The sequence below is a fragment of the Heptranchias perlo genome, chromosome 4 (genome assembly GCF_035084215.1).
Source record: "Heptranchias perlo isolate sHepPer1 chromosome 4, sHepPer1.hap1, whole genome shotgun sequence".
Taxonomy (NCBI): domain Eukaryota; kingdom Metazoa; phylum Chordata; class Chondrichthyes; order Hexanchiformes; family Hexanchidae; genus Heptranchias; species Heptranchias perlo.
The window spans coordinates 114613550-114627242 of record NC_090328.1 but is presented as its reverse complement, the minus strand read 5'-3'; the positions used below and the strand labels follow the sequence as shown (position 1 = coordinate 114627242).

Here is a 13693-nt window from a genome sequence, read left to right as displayed (position 1 = left end):
TGCAGTCTTTGACACGGTCGATTGCTCCGTGGCCCTTCAATGCCTCTGCTCCATTGTCGAGCCTTGGTGGACTTCCCTCACTTGGTTCCATTCTTACCTAGCTGATCGTAGCCTGAGCATCTTTACCCATGACTTCCCACCCCTGCACCTTCAGAGAACGTGGGTTCACGTCCCACCATGGCAGTGTCAGAATTTGAATTCAGTTTTTTAAAAAAAGCTGGTATCACTAAAAGTGACCATGAAGCTTTCGGATTGTCGTAAAATCCCAACTGGTTTCCTTATCCTTTAGGAATGGAAAACTGCTGTCCTTACCCAGTCTGGCCTATATGTGACTCCAGTCCCACACCAATATGGTTGATGCTGAAGTGACCTAGCAAGCCAATCAGTTGTATTAAACTCAGGGTAACTAGGGATGGGCAATAAGTGCCAACCTTGCCAGCAATGCCCGCATCCCGAGAGTAAATATTTTTTTAAATCCTTGTGTTTAAATCGCTCCATCACCTCACCCCTTCCTATCTCTGTGACCTTCTCTAGCACAACCATTTCTCCAGACCCTCTGTTCCTCCGACTCTGGGCCTTTTGTGCAACCCGCCTCCCTTTGTCCCACCATTGTTAGCCATGCTTCAATCTAAGTTCCACGCTCTGGAATTCCCTCCCTAAATCACCTCCCACTCCTCCTTTAAGACGCTCCTTAAAATCCACTTTTTTAACCAAGTTTTTGGTCACCCCTCCGAGTATCTCCTCCTTTGGCCTGACATTCATTTTTTCCTTGCATCCCTATGAAGCACTTTGGGACTTTCTTCTACACTAAGGATGCTATATAAATGCACATTGTTGTTACAGAAATAGACTTTGAGCAGCTTCATGCATTTAATAACTCAGAAATAAGTTGGTTTGTTGGTGCAAAATATGATTATTAATCCATAGATTAACAAAACTGTCAGCTGAATAAATGGTACAGAAAATTCCAATGTCAGAATTAAACTGCTCTTTCTCAATGGGTGTAGTTTCTTGTGAGCATTTGGTGACTCCACTGACACTTGTATTGTTGTTCAGGATTTCCTTCTCGAGCCCAGCCTTAATAATCTGTTAACGTTACTGTAGTCCAGACCTAATTTTTTATATATATAGAATATTCTACAAGTATAATAGCAGATATGTCCTTATCTCATGGATCACAATTTTACAGTAGTTTAATATAAAAGTGCATTAGCAAGTTAATATTTTACGTTAATTCTTGTTAGGAAACTAAAAAGTACTGCTTGGAGTTTTCAGATGTGAGTTTTATATGTTTATGTATCTGGCTTTAGTTAGGTTCTTGAACTGTGGTTTGAAGTTGTTTTCCTCTATTCCAAGTTTTACATCAATAACAAAATATAAGTGATATATGTTGTACTAAGTTGAAAAGGAGGAAACTGAACTAGATAAACAAATTTACTATTCAGGCAGCTTCCCTCAAGATAGTCCAGAGCTTGTTCAGGCTTTTACATTACTCCAAAGAGTACAGTCTGAAGTGTTGTGACCCCTAATGTCATATCAGAAGGAACTGGACTGTATCCTCTTCCTGCTTCTTGCTTTACCATAGTTTAGAGACCAAAGACTGTTTTAATAAAATTTGTTACTGGGCAAGGAGTGGAGTGGTACAGATTTTCTTCCTTTTGCTTCCTTTCTGTCTCGATAGTAGGGGTGTGGTAATCTTTTGGCATTTAGGGCGCTTAACTTGCTGAGTTTCTCATTCTCCTAATTAACATTTCAAGGATATATATATGAAGGCTGTCCAGTACTTCAACCCTCTTTAACACTTAAGTTTAAAGTCTTAGTAGATCATTTGATGTATTTTTGAGGACCTTGAGGTAGAGCAATAAGAGAGGTTTCGAAACAATACTAACGTGTAGAATAGCTTTAATAAAAGAAAAAAAAAGAAAGACTTGAATTTATATACTGCCTTTCACAACCTCAGGCTGCGCCAAAGTGTGTTACAGCCAATAAAGTACTTTTGAGGTGTAGTCACTATTGTAATGTAGGAACAACTTAATTCCACTGGAACCACGTGTACAACTAAATGTGTTACCAGATACCATTCTAGCTGATTTTAATCCACTAGATGTTGATACTGTTGTAATATTTTTTAATTAATTATATTTTAACAAACTTACCATATGTTACAATTGAGCTTTTTCCTACTTCTTATTCTTGCTCACAGCAAAATGCAGTTTACTATAGGCAGACCCAATTCCCTATGATCCAAAATTTGCACCCTTATGTAAGCTGTGAATTGGAGTAGTGTGCCAGAGTTTAAACAGTTACACTTTTTGTGAGATATTTAGAATCAAAGGTTGCATGGGCTGCTCACCATGTACTCCTATCCCTTCTGAAAAGCAGAAAACACTTTATTGTCAGACTGCATCCTTCAAGGGAAAGATTTATAATAGTACAGAAGCAAGGGAATGAAGCAGAACAATGCAGTGTTCGATTTACATACTACTTTAAAATAACAAAGTTTCCAAAATCTAAGGCCCCTTTTTAGAATCTTTTAACAAAGTCTTTAATGAATAATACATGGGCGGTCTCCGCAATAGGGTCCTGGCTAACCGCCGTAACTCAGAAAACTGAAAAATAGGGGAGAAACAGCACATTTATAATTATTCATGTAATGTTTTGCCACACCGATCAAAGGAATTCTTTCACACTGGGCATGTAAACATAAGGCATTCCCATGGATTACACAAACATTTTAAACAGAAAAAAAGAACTCCAGCACATGAAATATTTCATAAGGTAAAATTACTGGTTTTTAGTTTTACAGAGTGCCTTCCTAAGACATCAGTTGGTTAATATTTTAACATGAGCAACATTCCCTAGACATTCTCGCTTGATGAAGGAACACGGGCAATTACTACACCTTGTACGTTATCCTCCATGTTGACCCGGTAAAACGTATTGTGCTCTCTTTTATCTCGCCTACCTTTGTTGGCTGCAATGACTTTATAAAATTTTCTGGTTTGCTTGGCAATGTAAGGAGATAGTTATCCAGAGCATAACTTCTCTTTCCTTTCCTCCAACCATCCCCAGAGAGCCAACGGCTCCAACAAGACCTTCAGAAGGTAGAACAGCTAGAAAGCAAGATCAATGCTGAACTGAGTTCTTTAAAGGAAAAGATCCAGCAGATAACAGATGCTCTAGAAACCTATAGTGACTTGGATGGACTAAAGGCAGCTGGAGATGAGAAAAAAAAGGTAAAAGCAGTGGAAATCATTCACAGTGGGTTAACTGGATATGCTTTCACCCTGAAAGGGCAAATGTTGCCATGAATTGTATAAACTGGATTTTTTTTTTAGAATATATATTTGGGGTATTATTTTAGAACATGGGTTGCAGAATTAACCCTATCTCCAACCCACACTCCCATCTAATATGGCTCCATGCTGGGAATGGAGCCTTGCAAAATTATCCTTTATAAGTCAACTAAGTGAAATGGTCTTTGATAATTCTTTGCTGCTTTTTGCTTGCCCAACTTCTCCTTTCACTCTTCTGATCCTTCTTTCTGTGCCAGTGAAAAAACTTGTTATTCTAGGTGCAGTGAAAAATGTTATATCTCACTCTTCTCTTTTTATCAGATCTGGTACTACAATTAGGAAGGCAAATGGTATGTTGGCCTTTATTGCAAGGGGATTGGAGTACAAGAGTAAGGAAGTTTTGCTACAGTTGCACAGGGCTTTGGTGAGAGCACACCTGGAGTACTGTGTACAGTTTTGGTCTCCTTATCTAAGGAAGGATATACTTGCCTTAGAGGCGGTCCAACGAAGGTTCACTAGATTGATTCCTGGGATGAGAGGGTTGTCCTATGAGGAGAGATTGAGTAGAACGGGCCCTTAATCTCGAGTTTAGAAGAATGAGAGGTGATCTCATTGAAGCATAGAAGATTCTGAGAGGGCTAGACAGGGTAGATGCTGAGAGATTGTTTCCTCTGGCTGGAGAGCCTAGAACTAGGGGGCATAGTCTCAGGATAAGGGGTCGGACATTTAGGACTGAAATGAAGAGGAATTTCTTCACTCAAGAGGGCTGTGGATGTTTTGTTATTGAGTATGTTCAAGACTGAGATAGATAGATTTTTGGACTCTAAGGGAATCAAGGGATACAGGGATCGGGCAAGAAAGTGGAGTTGAGGTAGAAGATCAGCCATGATCTTATTGAATGGCGGAGCAGGCTCGAGGGGCCGAATGGCCTACCCCTGCTCCTATTTCTTATGTTCTTATGTACTTCTTTATTCAATCATGCCTGTCATTCTACTGCATCATAAATATTCTGTACTATCACATCTGTAACTTCTGTAAATCACTATTAAAAGTTTGTAAGCAGAATTTTATTGAAAATAATCATCGATGGTCATCATCCTGTCCTACATTAGCCACTCCTTCTGTCCCCTTGCAAAAGCTGTCTCTCAATTTCTATAAATCTTCACTTCCTCCACTTTACTGTCCAGATGTACAGTTGCTGACTCTCCTAAAGAGAAACCATACCTTTTTGGCTTACTTACCCGCATCAAATTTAATCATAATGGTCTTGGTAAAGAGCCTCATTCCATTGCTTCATTCTGTTAAACCATTTTGATTACCATCAAATTAATCCTCATCCTGTCTGTCACATCATCTGTTCTCTGGACTTTAATAAGATTTCTAGCCCTGATGAAAATCCTATCCTAATCCATGATTAGTGGTATTGTTTTCATCAGTTCTGCCAGTGATCTATTTGCTTATGTTATGCAACTCTGCTCTTGAACATTTTGTTGATTTGCCAGGAATGATGAACATTCAAATTTCATTCCATCTGTTATCCAGAAACTGCAGGAGGAGAAAGTGACACTGACAAAACGCAGAAACATCTTTAAGAAAGTTATGCAGCAGGTCTCAAAGGAGTGCGATACTCTGAAGATACAACTGCAGGAAAATGAGACCCATGCACAGGTAGGGGTATTTTTAACTGTCTCAGACCGTGCATAGATGGATTGTAAATAACTTGTTCTTACTAGAAAGGTTTGCAGATTAACTTGCAGACCTAGTGACTATTTTACATTTTCATTTAGTTTAAGCTCTGTCTTTTGATATAGTAAAAACAAAAAATAATTTTTGGTCAACAAATCATTTTCATTACACTTGTGGTTTTCAAACTTTCTGTGATGGGACCCCCTGCAAATACTGACACCCTCCCTGGAACTCCCTGCAAATACAGACAGTGCCAGCAATTCAAAGGAAAACAACCTTTGTCATTGCAGAAAATATTTATTAGTTATACAGCAATTGAAATAATGTGCTAGTAAGTCAAACAAACTCAGAACAATGCAAAAATCTGGAGACAGGCAGAAATGTGATGATCAAGCAGAGTTGGGAAGCCAAGTTTGAAAACCTCTGCATGACATTGATTAGTTAATCCAAATATCCGTCATCTGGGGATTTGAAATGAAGAAGAATTTCATACACAACTTTCTGAGTGCATTGTACTATTTTGCAGTGGGTGATGTGATATTCAAATTAAATTGCCATCAGTTGCAATAAGGGGCTAACAGGCAATTAGAGATTGCTTAGTTTGTAGACAGTAAATAATGTATGTCAGATTATGTTTTACATTGAACCTAGGAGCATGTCTGATCAATACTGAGTAATTTCCCTGAAACTGGATTTTCTTTTCTCCCCTTCAGATTCCCATATCGAATTTTACACTAGATCGGTCAGAAAATCATTCATTCATCCCCAGTATTTATGTTGCAAATGCTAAAGAATCCAATTTAAAAGTACAGCTTACGATAAATTCACCTTTATGCAAGTTGAAATTGCTAGCTACTGTTGAGCGTTTTAACTTTCTCCCATATGTTTGGCTTAAATGTACTACTACACTGCATCATTTGTTAAGGAACACTAACACAAGTTAGTGGTAGGAACTTCCCACCAAATACATCGCTGTTTTGTCAGAACTTTCTGGTTTACACATAATTAAATATCATAGTGCGCTCCCGCTTGAACAGGGTGCCTATGAGAGCTCGCACGTAGGAATCTTTTATACCATTGATTCTCAAGGTAACTCCTTCATTGGGTTTATTCATATCTTTGGCCAATTGGAGCAATGCTTCCCATGGTAAGGATTCCCTCATTTGATGACAGAATGTTAGTCAGGCGCATATCAAGCACTTATGAGCAAATTCGTCAATACTTGAGAAAAGCCAGATCTGCCCATTAGGTGCAAACTGTTCACTTTTCCTGGCTGTAAATTACTTACAAGACAACCCAGATAGAAATCATGTCTGCAGGCTTATTCATGAAGAACCCTTTCACTTTACTTGGCCATTAATCACAACAAAGGGATAGGACATGAGAAAGGATAGTCACTGTAGGCACTTATTTTCCTGGTCAGCAAAACATTATCCTCCATTCAACCTTGACCAGCCTTGGTGTGTTTAGTTCCAGTCACTAATTGGAACCATATGCTAACTGTGAAAGATTTTTTTTCTCACAGTACTGCCTTGGAAGTACGTATATGTCTTATTAACTCTTTGTTTTCCCAGAGTTCAGCAAGAATGTTGAAAACTCCATTTTGAGAATACCTTTAAGCATTTATTTTTTCCTACAGGATCATGTGGTGTAACTGTTCAATGTGATATAACTTTTACCACAGTGGACAAACTTTCTCTTTGCTGGATCTTGTCTGTAGGTCAACCTTCAGCAAATGGCAAGGCTTAGTGACTTAGAGGTCCCTGCTCAAGTGGAAAGAGTGAAAGCAGCTTTCTTCAGACATTCCCCAAGTAGTTGTGCCTGGGTCAGATAACATAGTCTCTGGGCTGACTGCGGAATGGCACCAAATGCCTGAGTTGGAAGCACACCTGTCATTGCTCCCTTCACTGGAACGCCTCTCCCTCCTCCAAATCAAGGATGGCTGTTGACAAGCCCAGTGAAATTGTCATGCTGTGCAGCGTACTTGTAGCTGAGGTTGACAATTCATGGCTGTTGCTGCAGATGTGTACCAAAGTCCTGAGTTGCTGAAAAACACCAGCAAACCACCACAAAAATATTAATGCAAGAATTTCAGTATGGCAACTCCCAAACAGCAGGAAAAAAATCCAACTTGCAAAAATCACACAGCCTCAGCTTTAAGGATTGTTGTTCTGCAGGGGACAGCACAATGGAGGACTCGCCGAACCCATCTTAAATGGGCACTCAGTGAATGACAAGTTGCACCGCAGGAGACCACAGGAAATTTGTTGTGGGATCAATTTTGATACATTGAAATAATTTTGGGGGCAGTAATGAGGCCCACCGATGTTTGAAGTACAGCTCCTGAAAGTGAAAGTCTTCCTCTCCCGTGGAATCGGAAGTTCAGTGCCAAGTGCACGCAGGTCAACTTGCCCAGTTCTGTGGTACTCATGTGCTGCAAGTGGAAGGCTGCTCCTTGATCACATCAGGGAATTGACCCTAAAGTTGGTCTCTTGGATCCTGTTACTCTTTTACTGCTCACTTCACCAAAGCTTTTGTGCAACCTTACAGCCTTTTGAATGCTTAGCATGCATGAAGGCTGCAATTTACATCTGAAGTTGCTATCACACTGAAATCTTAATGGGGCTTCACACAGCAAATCGTCCCAGCGCTCCCTAGATGCATGATGCATGTTCATCTACTGATGCATGGGATGAGCTGCAGATTGTGCACATATGGCACTGTATGCATTCCTTAAAACTTACAACATGTCAAGATACTTGAATGTCATCAATGACCCTTGTGCTTTGGGAAATCCTGCAGAACTGTAAAATTGAGCATTTATGTGATGCTTCTGTTGCTAGTCAATGAAAAAGTTGAAACCGGTGGCTCTGCTCTACAGTGTATCAGTCACTTTTTGACACATCTGCGGGCAACAAATTAGCCAAGACCTGGAAGGAGGTGAAGGCAGAAAGGTTGAAGGTGAAGCTGACCTTGACTGCCACTGGCAGTACCGTCCATGTGGTGAAAGCTGGTGACTGGGCACCTTGCAGCAGATGGATCAGCTCTCCAACTATCTTCTTGCTGAAGTCCAGATCATGCCAAAGCAGTTCCCCCTCAACCATTACCAAGTAGCTGTGCCTGGGCCTGCTAATACAGTTGGTGGCATAAGTGGGTATGGGCACTCTGTCTCTGATGATCTCCCTGGCATATCCTCTTTGATTTTCTTCATCCTTTTGATTGAAATCCTGTCATGGGGCACTTTGAAAAAAGTCCTATATCTTGCAATCAAATGTAGGGTTAAAAAAATGACATAGTACTTTATGGGATCCCTTCCCAACTGGCAATAACCTTGCTGGTCTTTAACATTCTGTGTGAGAATGAGCAATGCCATTGGGAAATCAGATAGGGGAAGTTACGCAGTGGGCATTTCAGGCAGAGAACTGGAGAGTTTGCAAACTTGGCCCCTGTTAACCCAATTTCTGCTTTTTTTTTAAGTCTACTCTGTTTGTGAAACATTAGATTTATCTTCTAGGAAATAAACATCAACATGATAACCACTTGAGCTTCCTGTTAGCATTATGAATTATGAAGGGTAGCCATTGTTAGTCCAGTTGTCCCATAATCTTCACACTGCAGCTTATAGTTATTGTAGATAATTGCCACTAACAGGAAGTTAGGCTGTGGAAGCAAGGAAATTTTGTGTGTGTGTATACATGTATATGTGTGTCAATGACGATAAGTAAACCAACTCAGACAGCACAAATGTTTGCTCATTTGAGGAGAGAAAAGACTGATTCAACATCTTGCATCTATTTATTCAGATTGACTTGTCACAAGCTGTCAAATTCCACTGTGGTGTTAATATCCATTAATAAAATCAGTTTTTTGTTATCTGAGGTTTGTTATTGTGTTCTTTTTCACAGTTTATATTTGATAAAAAGCAAAATTTACTTTTACAATGGTGCCCAAACTGAACAGTAGACAAGATCTAAATCTCATTAACTTGAATGAACAAGCTATTGTGTAACTGTTTTCTCTTTCTTGTAACTAACAGAGGTTAGTTGATTCCTGGATTTTCAAGCACATGACAAAATAGTTAGACTTTGTGTAAATGACTTGCATTAGCCTTGCTCCCCTTCTCTCACCCACACCACAGTTCCCAGCATTGCTTACTATTGTATACTGTCCATCGCACTTATTGAAACAACAACCCTTCCAGCTTCCCCTCAGCTAGTGTTGTACTTGAGGGCAGAACCTGTGCAAATTACAGATTTTTTTTAGCACTTCAGATTAAACCAAATTAGTTTTACTTGCACAAAGATTAAATATTCATCATCAAACCACCAATTTTGATGCCCTTGCTATATCTGTCATTACAACAGACTAAAAATCTGATGACCTTGCAGGGTCCTTAGGGTTCCTTAGCAGACTTCCTATAGTCCGTGAACACCAATTTGAAAACCTATGTTCTAGGCTATGGTGTGTGAACTTGATGCAGCCAGGAAATAAGTGCAAAGCCTTATAAAATCACATTTTTCATTAAAACCTGTATATTCGTCCTTATCTAGTCCTTTAAGAATAACCCTAATGAAATCTGTCGCATTGCTCCACTCACAGAGAAAATAAGCATTCCAAGAAACAGCATCATAAGTGATTTTGTAAATTAATGCAGTATTTTGCCGTACAGTAGAACCTGGCCATATTAAAGTAATCTGGTTGGTAGGGTGGAAATTCAGTAGCTCTGGAGCGGCAAAAGAGCTCATCACTGTGCCAAACTTCCTACTGAAACCCTGGATTTATCAAAGGCCCACCAGCCCTTTTGACTTGTGCCTCACAGCAGACGGTTTGTTGTCTGCGGCTTGGTGTTACGCTGGGTATGCCACTGGGTTTGACTGAATTTTGCAGACCTGCTGGGTCTGTTCTCAATGCTGCTCACTTATTAGTGTTTATCCTCCAGGTAAGTTTTTTGTTTTGTCATAAAGGTTGAATTGCTTGTTTCATTTACTTTAACACCCTGCTGTGTTTTTTAATCAAAAGATCAAAAGGATTTATTTCATTGATTGATTGAATCGGGGGCCTGGTTCCTTTTGATATGTAAAATGTTTTATTTCAGTGCGTAGGCTTGTACTTTTAACACTGAGGGTTTATAATCGATCTGATATGTCATTGTATTTGCGACATCAGTTTCTCCTTTAATCAGTAATGTATATGTAAGAAGTTTTGTGGAGTATGAAGTCTGAAAAATCATACGCCATAGGTAGTTAACCGAAGTGCTGTTGTGTTTCCAAATTCTGCTGCTTCACCAGATGAAAGGCTCCTTTTCACTGCCTGATTGAAGGATACGTTATGATACACTGATAGGGAGTTTTACAAGAATATGACTGCATTCACTGTACCAGAAGCTGGAGTTTTATTTATTGAATTTACACAAACTGATATTCCATTTAGAGATGGATATGAAGGGTAATTGAATAATATTTCTTGTTGCAAGATGAGACAGCTTTTAAAAAAGTATGAAATTGTAATGTGTATAACAGGAAAGATTTTCTCCCTTACTTATAGGGCATTAGGAAATGGGTCTTAATCTCCTCACAGAGCCATGTGCTAAGATGGGAAAATTAACTGTGCACCAGGCATAGCAAGGTCATAAAATTCATTTATGAAGAATGTGTTTACAATTTCCCTACTGCTCATGTGCAGAGAAAATGGAGTCAAAACAACGTAAGCTGGAGTCAGGGAAGATCTGTTGGATTCCAGCTAAAATAAGTTAAAAGTTGAATTCTGAAGTAGTGCATAAATGTTGGAATCTACCACAATGGCTCTCAATATTTGTATTTTTTTCAGCTAATGAATCTGGAACGCAAATGGCAGCACCATGAGCAGAACAACTTTGTTATGAAAGAATGTATCCTTGAACACTTGCATCAGTCATATTTGCAGTTTAGAAAATACCTAAATTATAACTTATATATGTATAGAGAATTTTTTACTTACACGAGTGCTTTCCCTCACTGTCGATGCTCAGATGGTACTTTAGAATTGATGGATGAGCGACTATAAATTTCAAGGGACATCTCAACTATTTTTCACTAAGTAATTGTGTATTATGCAGAGAGGACAGTACATAAGATTGTTGTCTGATGAGTGATGTGCTGGTAAAATGACCTTTATCCTGGCCTCAGAATAAAGATCCTAAATGGATGACGTGTCCTGAAAGAAATGTCCTACCCTGAAGATTGGGGAATCGACTATTTTCTTTATGGAACATGACTACAATTCAATAGCTCTTTCAATTTTAGAAATGGAAATATTCTACTGTAATCATGCAATCTCCATTGTATGTTTTTACATCATAAAGTAATAATCCCCAAAAGGTCATTGCATATGCTAAATCAACTAAAAATATAGAAATGCATCAAAGTTTACCCCTTTTGACCAAAGAAGTGGAACTGCAATTCCAGAAACAAAACTTATTGCAATTTTATGGCCACTCGTGATGAACTATTAATCTGTAGATTATTGAGTAGCCCATTATACAGATTATGCAATAATCTATTCAGCATTAGCCAGTATTCCTCTTAGTAACTTCAGTAAGGATCATTTTACTTATAACAATGCAGCTTAAAATAACCCAAAAGTGCATTTTATAACTAATGAGCTGCTATTTTGTAATAGTAATTGTAAATGTAATATTACATTAATCTTGAGCACTTCTACCTAAGCTTTTGTGATGTTTTGTTCCTTGAAGACTTGCTATTCTTCACAATTTTTAAATCTGCTTATCAAAGTGTGGGATATACATGTTGGGGAATGAAATATTTTTCCACTCTTTATACTCAGTCACAGCGTCAAGTACTTCAAAGTCAGGTAAATATTGAATGATTTTGAAGTAATCTACCTAAACTCATGTAAGCTCCAGAAGAACATTTCTGTACTGCAGCATTGTTATATGTCCATCTACCATACCAGATATCCTTGTATTCTCTCTCAATAAGATTCCCAATTAGTACCAAATTAGTACCATTTTTATGCTGTGGACTCGTAACCATTAGGAGCTAAGTTGAGGCCACCAGCTCATTCACTTAGGATCCTCACAACAAGCAGAGATGCAGAGCTTCCATCCTGTCAGTCAGAACATAAGGGGGGTGATTTTAGGAGGCAAATGCAGGTGCGTTGGGGGTGGGAGGTTCCGAAAACCGCGCAAATCCCGTTCGGGTTCGGAAGCTGGCTCCAACCCGCCGGCTTCAGAGTTTCCCAGAGACCCACCTGAGTGCACGCGGGCAACCCGAAACCGGAAGTCCCGCCAGCAATTAAAGCCGGTGAGATGACAGTTAAAGAGCCATATGTACCTCATTGAGGTACTTAAGGCACTTTACCTGTGACAGAATAAGCGATTAGAAAGATTTTTAACTTACCCGGGCGGCTTTCTGGTGAAACCAAGCATGAAGGGCTGGATCAGGGAGAAAGAGACTAAAGAAAGTAAATAAAAAAATATGGAATGAAGTGAAAACACTAAATGCACCTAACTTTTGAAACCTGCTCCGATGTCCCCTTCTTCACCCCTCTCCTGATCTTCCTCCCCACCCTCCCCCCCCCCCCCCCCCCTCCCTCCCCGGTCTTCCAGTCCAGCGCAGGATGATGTCTGGCGCTCTCTCTTTCCTGCCCCCGCCCCCCCTCCGGCGTTGCAACTCCCGATGGCAGCCAGCCTGTCAATCACGCAAGCTGCCAGGCGCAAAATCCGGAGAGGATGTTAACTACTATTAATCAAGGTGCGATCGCGTCGGAAACTTAAGTTTGGTTCATGTGGGCTTGCCATGCGCCCAATTCCCCCCCCCACTCCCCCCAGCTGCCAACCCACCTCCCCACTAACATCGGGACCAAGATGAGTGAAGTCCCATGGAAGTAAAGAAAGAAAGAACTTGTATTTCTATAGCCCCTTTCGTGACATCAGGACGTCCCAAAGACTTTACAACCAGTGAAGCACTTTTGAAGTGTAGTCACTTTTATAATGTACGGAACACGGCGGCCAATTTGCACACAGCAAGCTCCCACAAACAGCAATGTGATAATGAACAGATAATCTGTTTTGCTAATGTTGGTTGAGGGATAAATATTGACCAAGACACCAGGGAGAACTCCCCTGTGCTTCAAATAGTACTATGGGATCTTTTACATCTCATCCAAAAGTGTAGCACTCCCTCACTGCTGGCACTGGAAGTGAAAGCATAGATTTTGTGTTTAAGTCCTTGGAGTGGGACTTGAACCATGACCTTCTAACTCAGAGGCGAAAGTGCTACCCACTGAGCCACAGCTGACATTATTCTGACACAGTTCATCTCTCTGTGACCCTAATTCAGCTTCATTTTGAATATCCCTAGTGTATTTGCCTCCACTACAACGTCAGATTGTTCTAAACATTTATCACTCTTTGAGTAAAGAGGCCGAACTATATTTGAAACTGATTGCCAGAGCAGAAAGAATAACCTGATTACCTACAGTGACCATCTGGTCCTGTTTTGTATTTCGTAGTCAACAGAAAAGTTTTATTAAACAAATACATCACCAAAAATCCTCCTTTACTTAAATCCTAGTGGGTGGGAGCTCAACTTCAGTATCAAAATACTGTCACTTTAATTTGTATGACTATTTCCTCTAATAAGAGGAGTAACTATGTAAAAAGCAGTCAAATTCTGCATAATTGTTTTCTGTCCATATGTATGGGAATGTAT

At 39.8% G+C, this 13693-nt stretch overlaps 2 protein-coding genes across 4 annotated transcripts in view; one reads left to right on the top strand and one right to left on the bottom strand.

The window, feature by feature from the left end:
- Positions 1-13693, bottom strand: part of LOC137321193 (leucine-rich repeat-containing protein 19-like) — a 99466-nt gene that overhangs the window by 56760 nt on the left and 29013 nt on the right. The window contains exon 1 of one of the 3 annotated variants that reach the window (XM_067983481.1): positions 12380-12398. The exons of the other annotated variants lie outside the window; for them this stretch is intronic. The gene's annotated coding sequence lies outside the window, so the exon portion shown is untranslated. Of the gene's footprint in view, positions 1-12379; positions 12399-13693 lie in introns of those variants that run through there. 3 annotated transcript variants of the gene reach the window in all.
- Positions 1-13693, top strand: part of ift74 (intraflagellar transport 74) — a 90938-nt gene that overhangs the window by 75033 nt on the left and 2212 nt on the right. The window contains exons 16-18 of the mRNA XM_067983477.1: positions 3073-3236; positions 4839-4964; positions 10809-10869. Of these exons, the coding sequence (XP_067839578.1) occupies positions 3073-3236; positions 4839-4964; positions 10809-10869 (351 nt within the window). The remainder of the gene's footprint in view (positions 1-3072; positions 3237-4838; positions 4965-10808; positions 10870-13693) is intronic.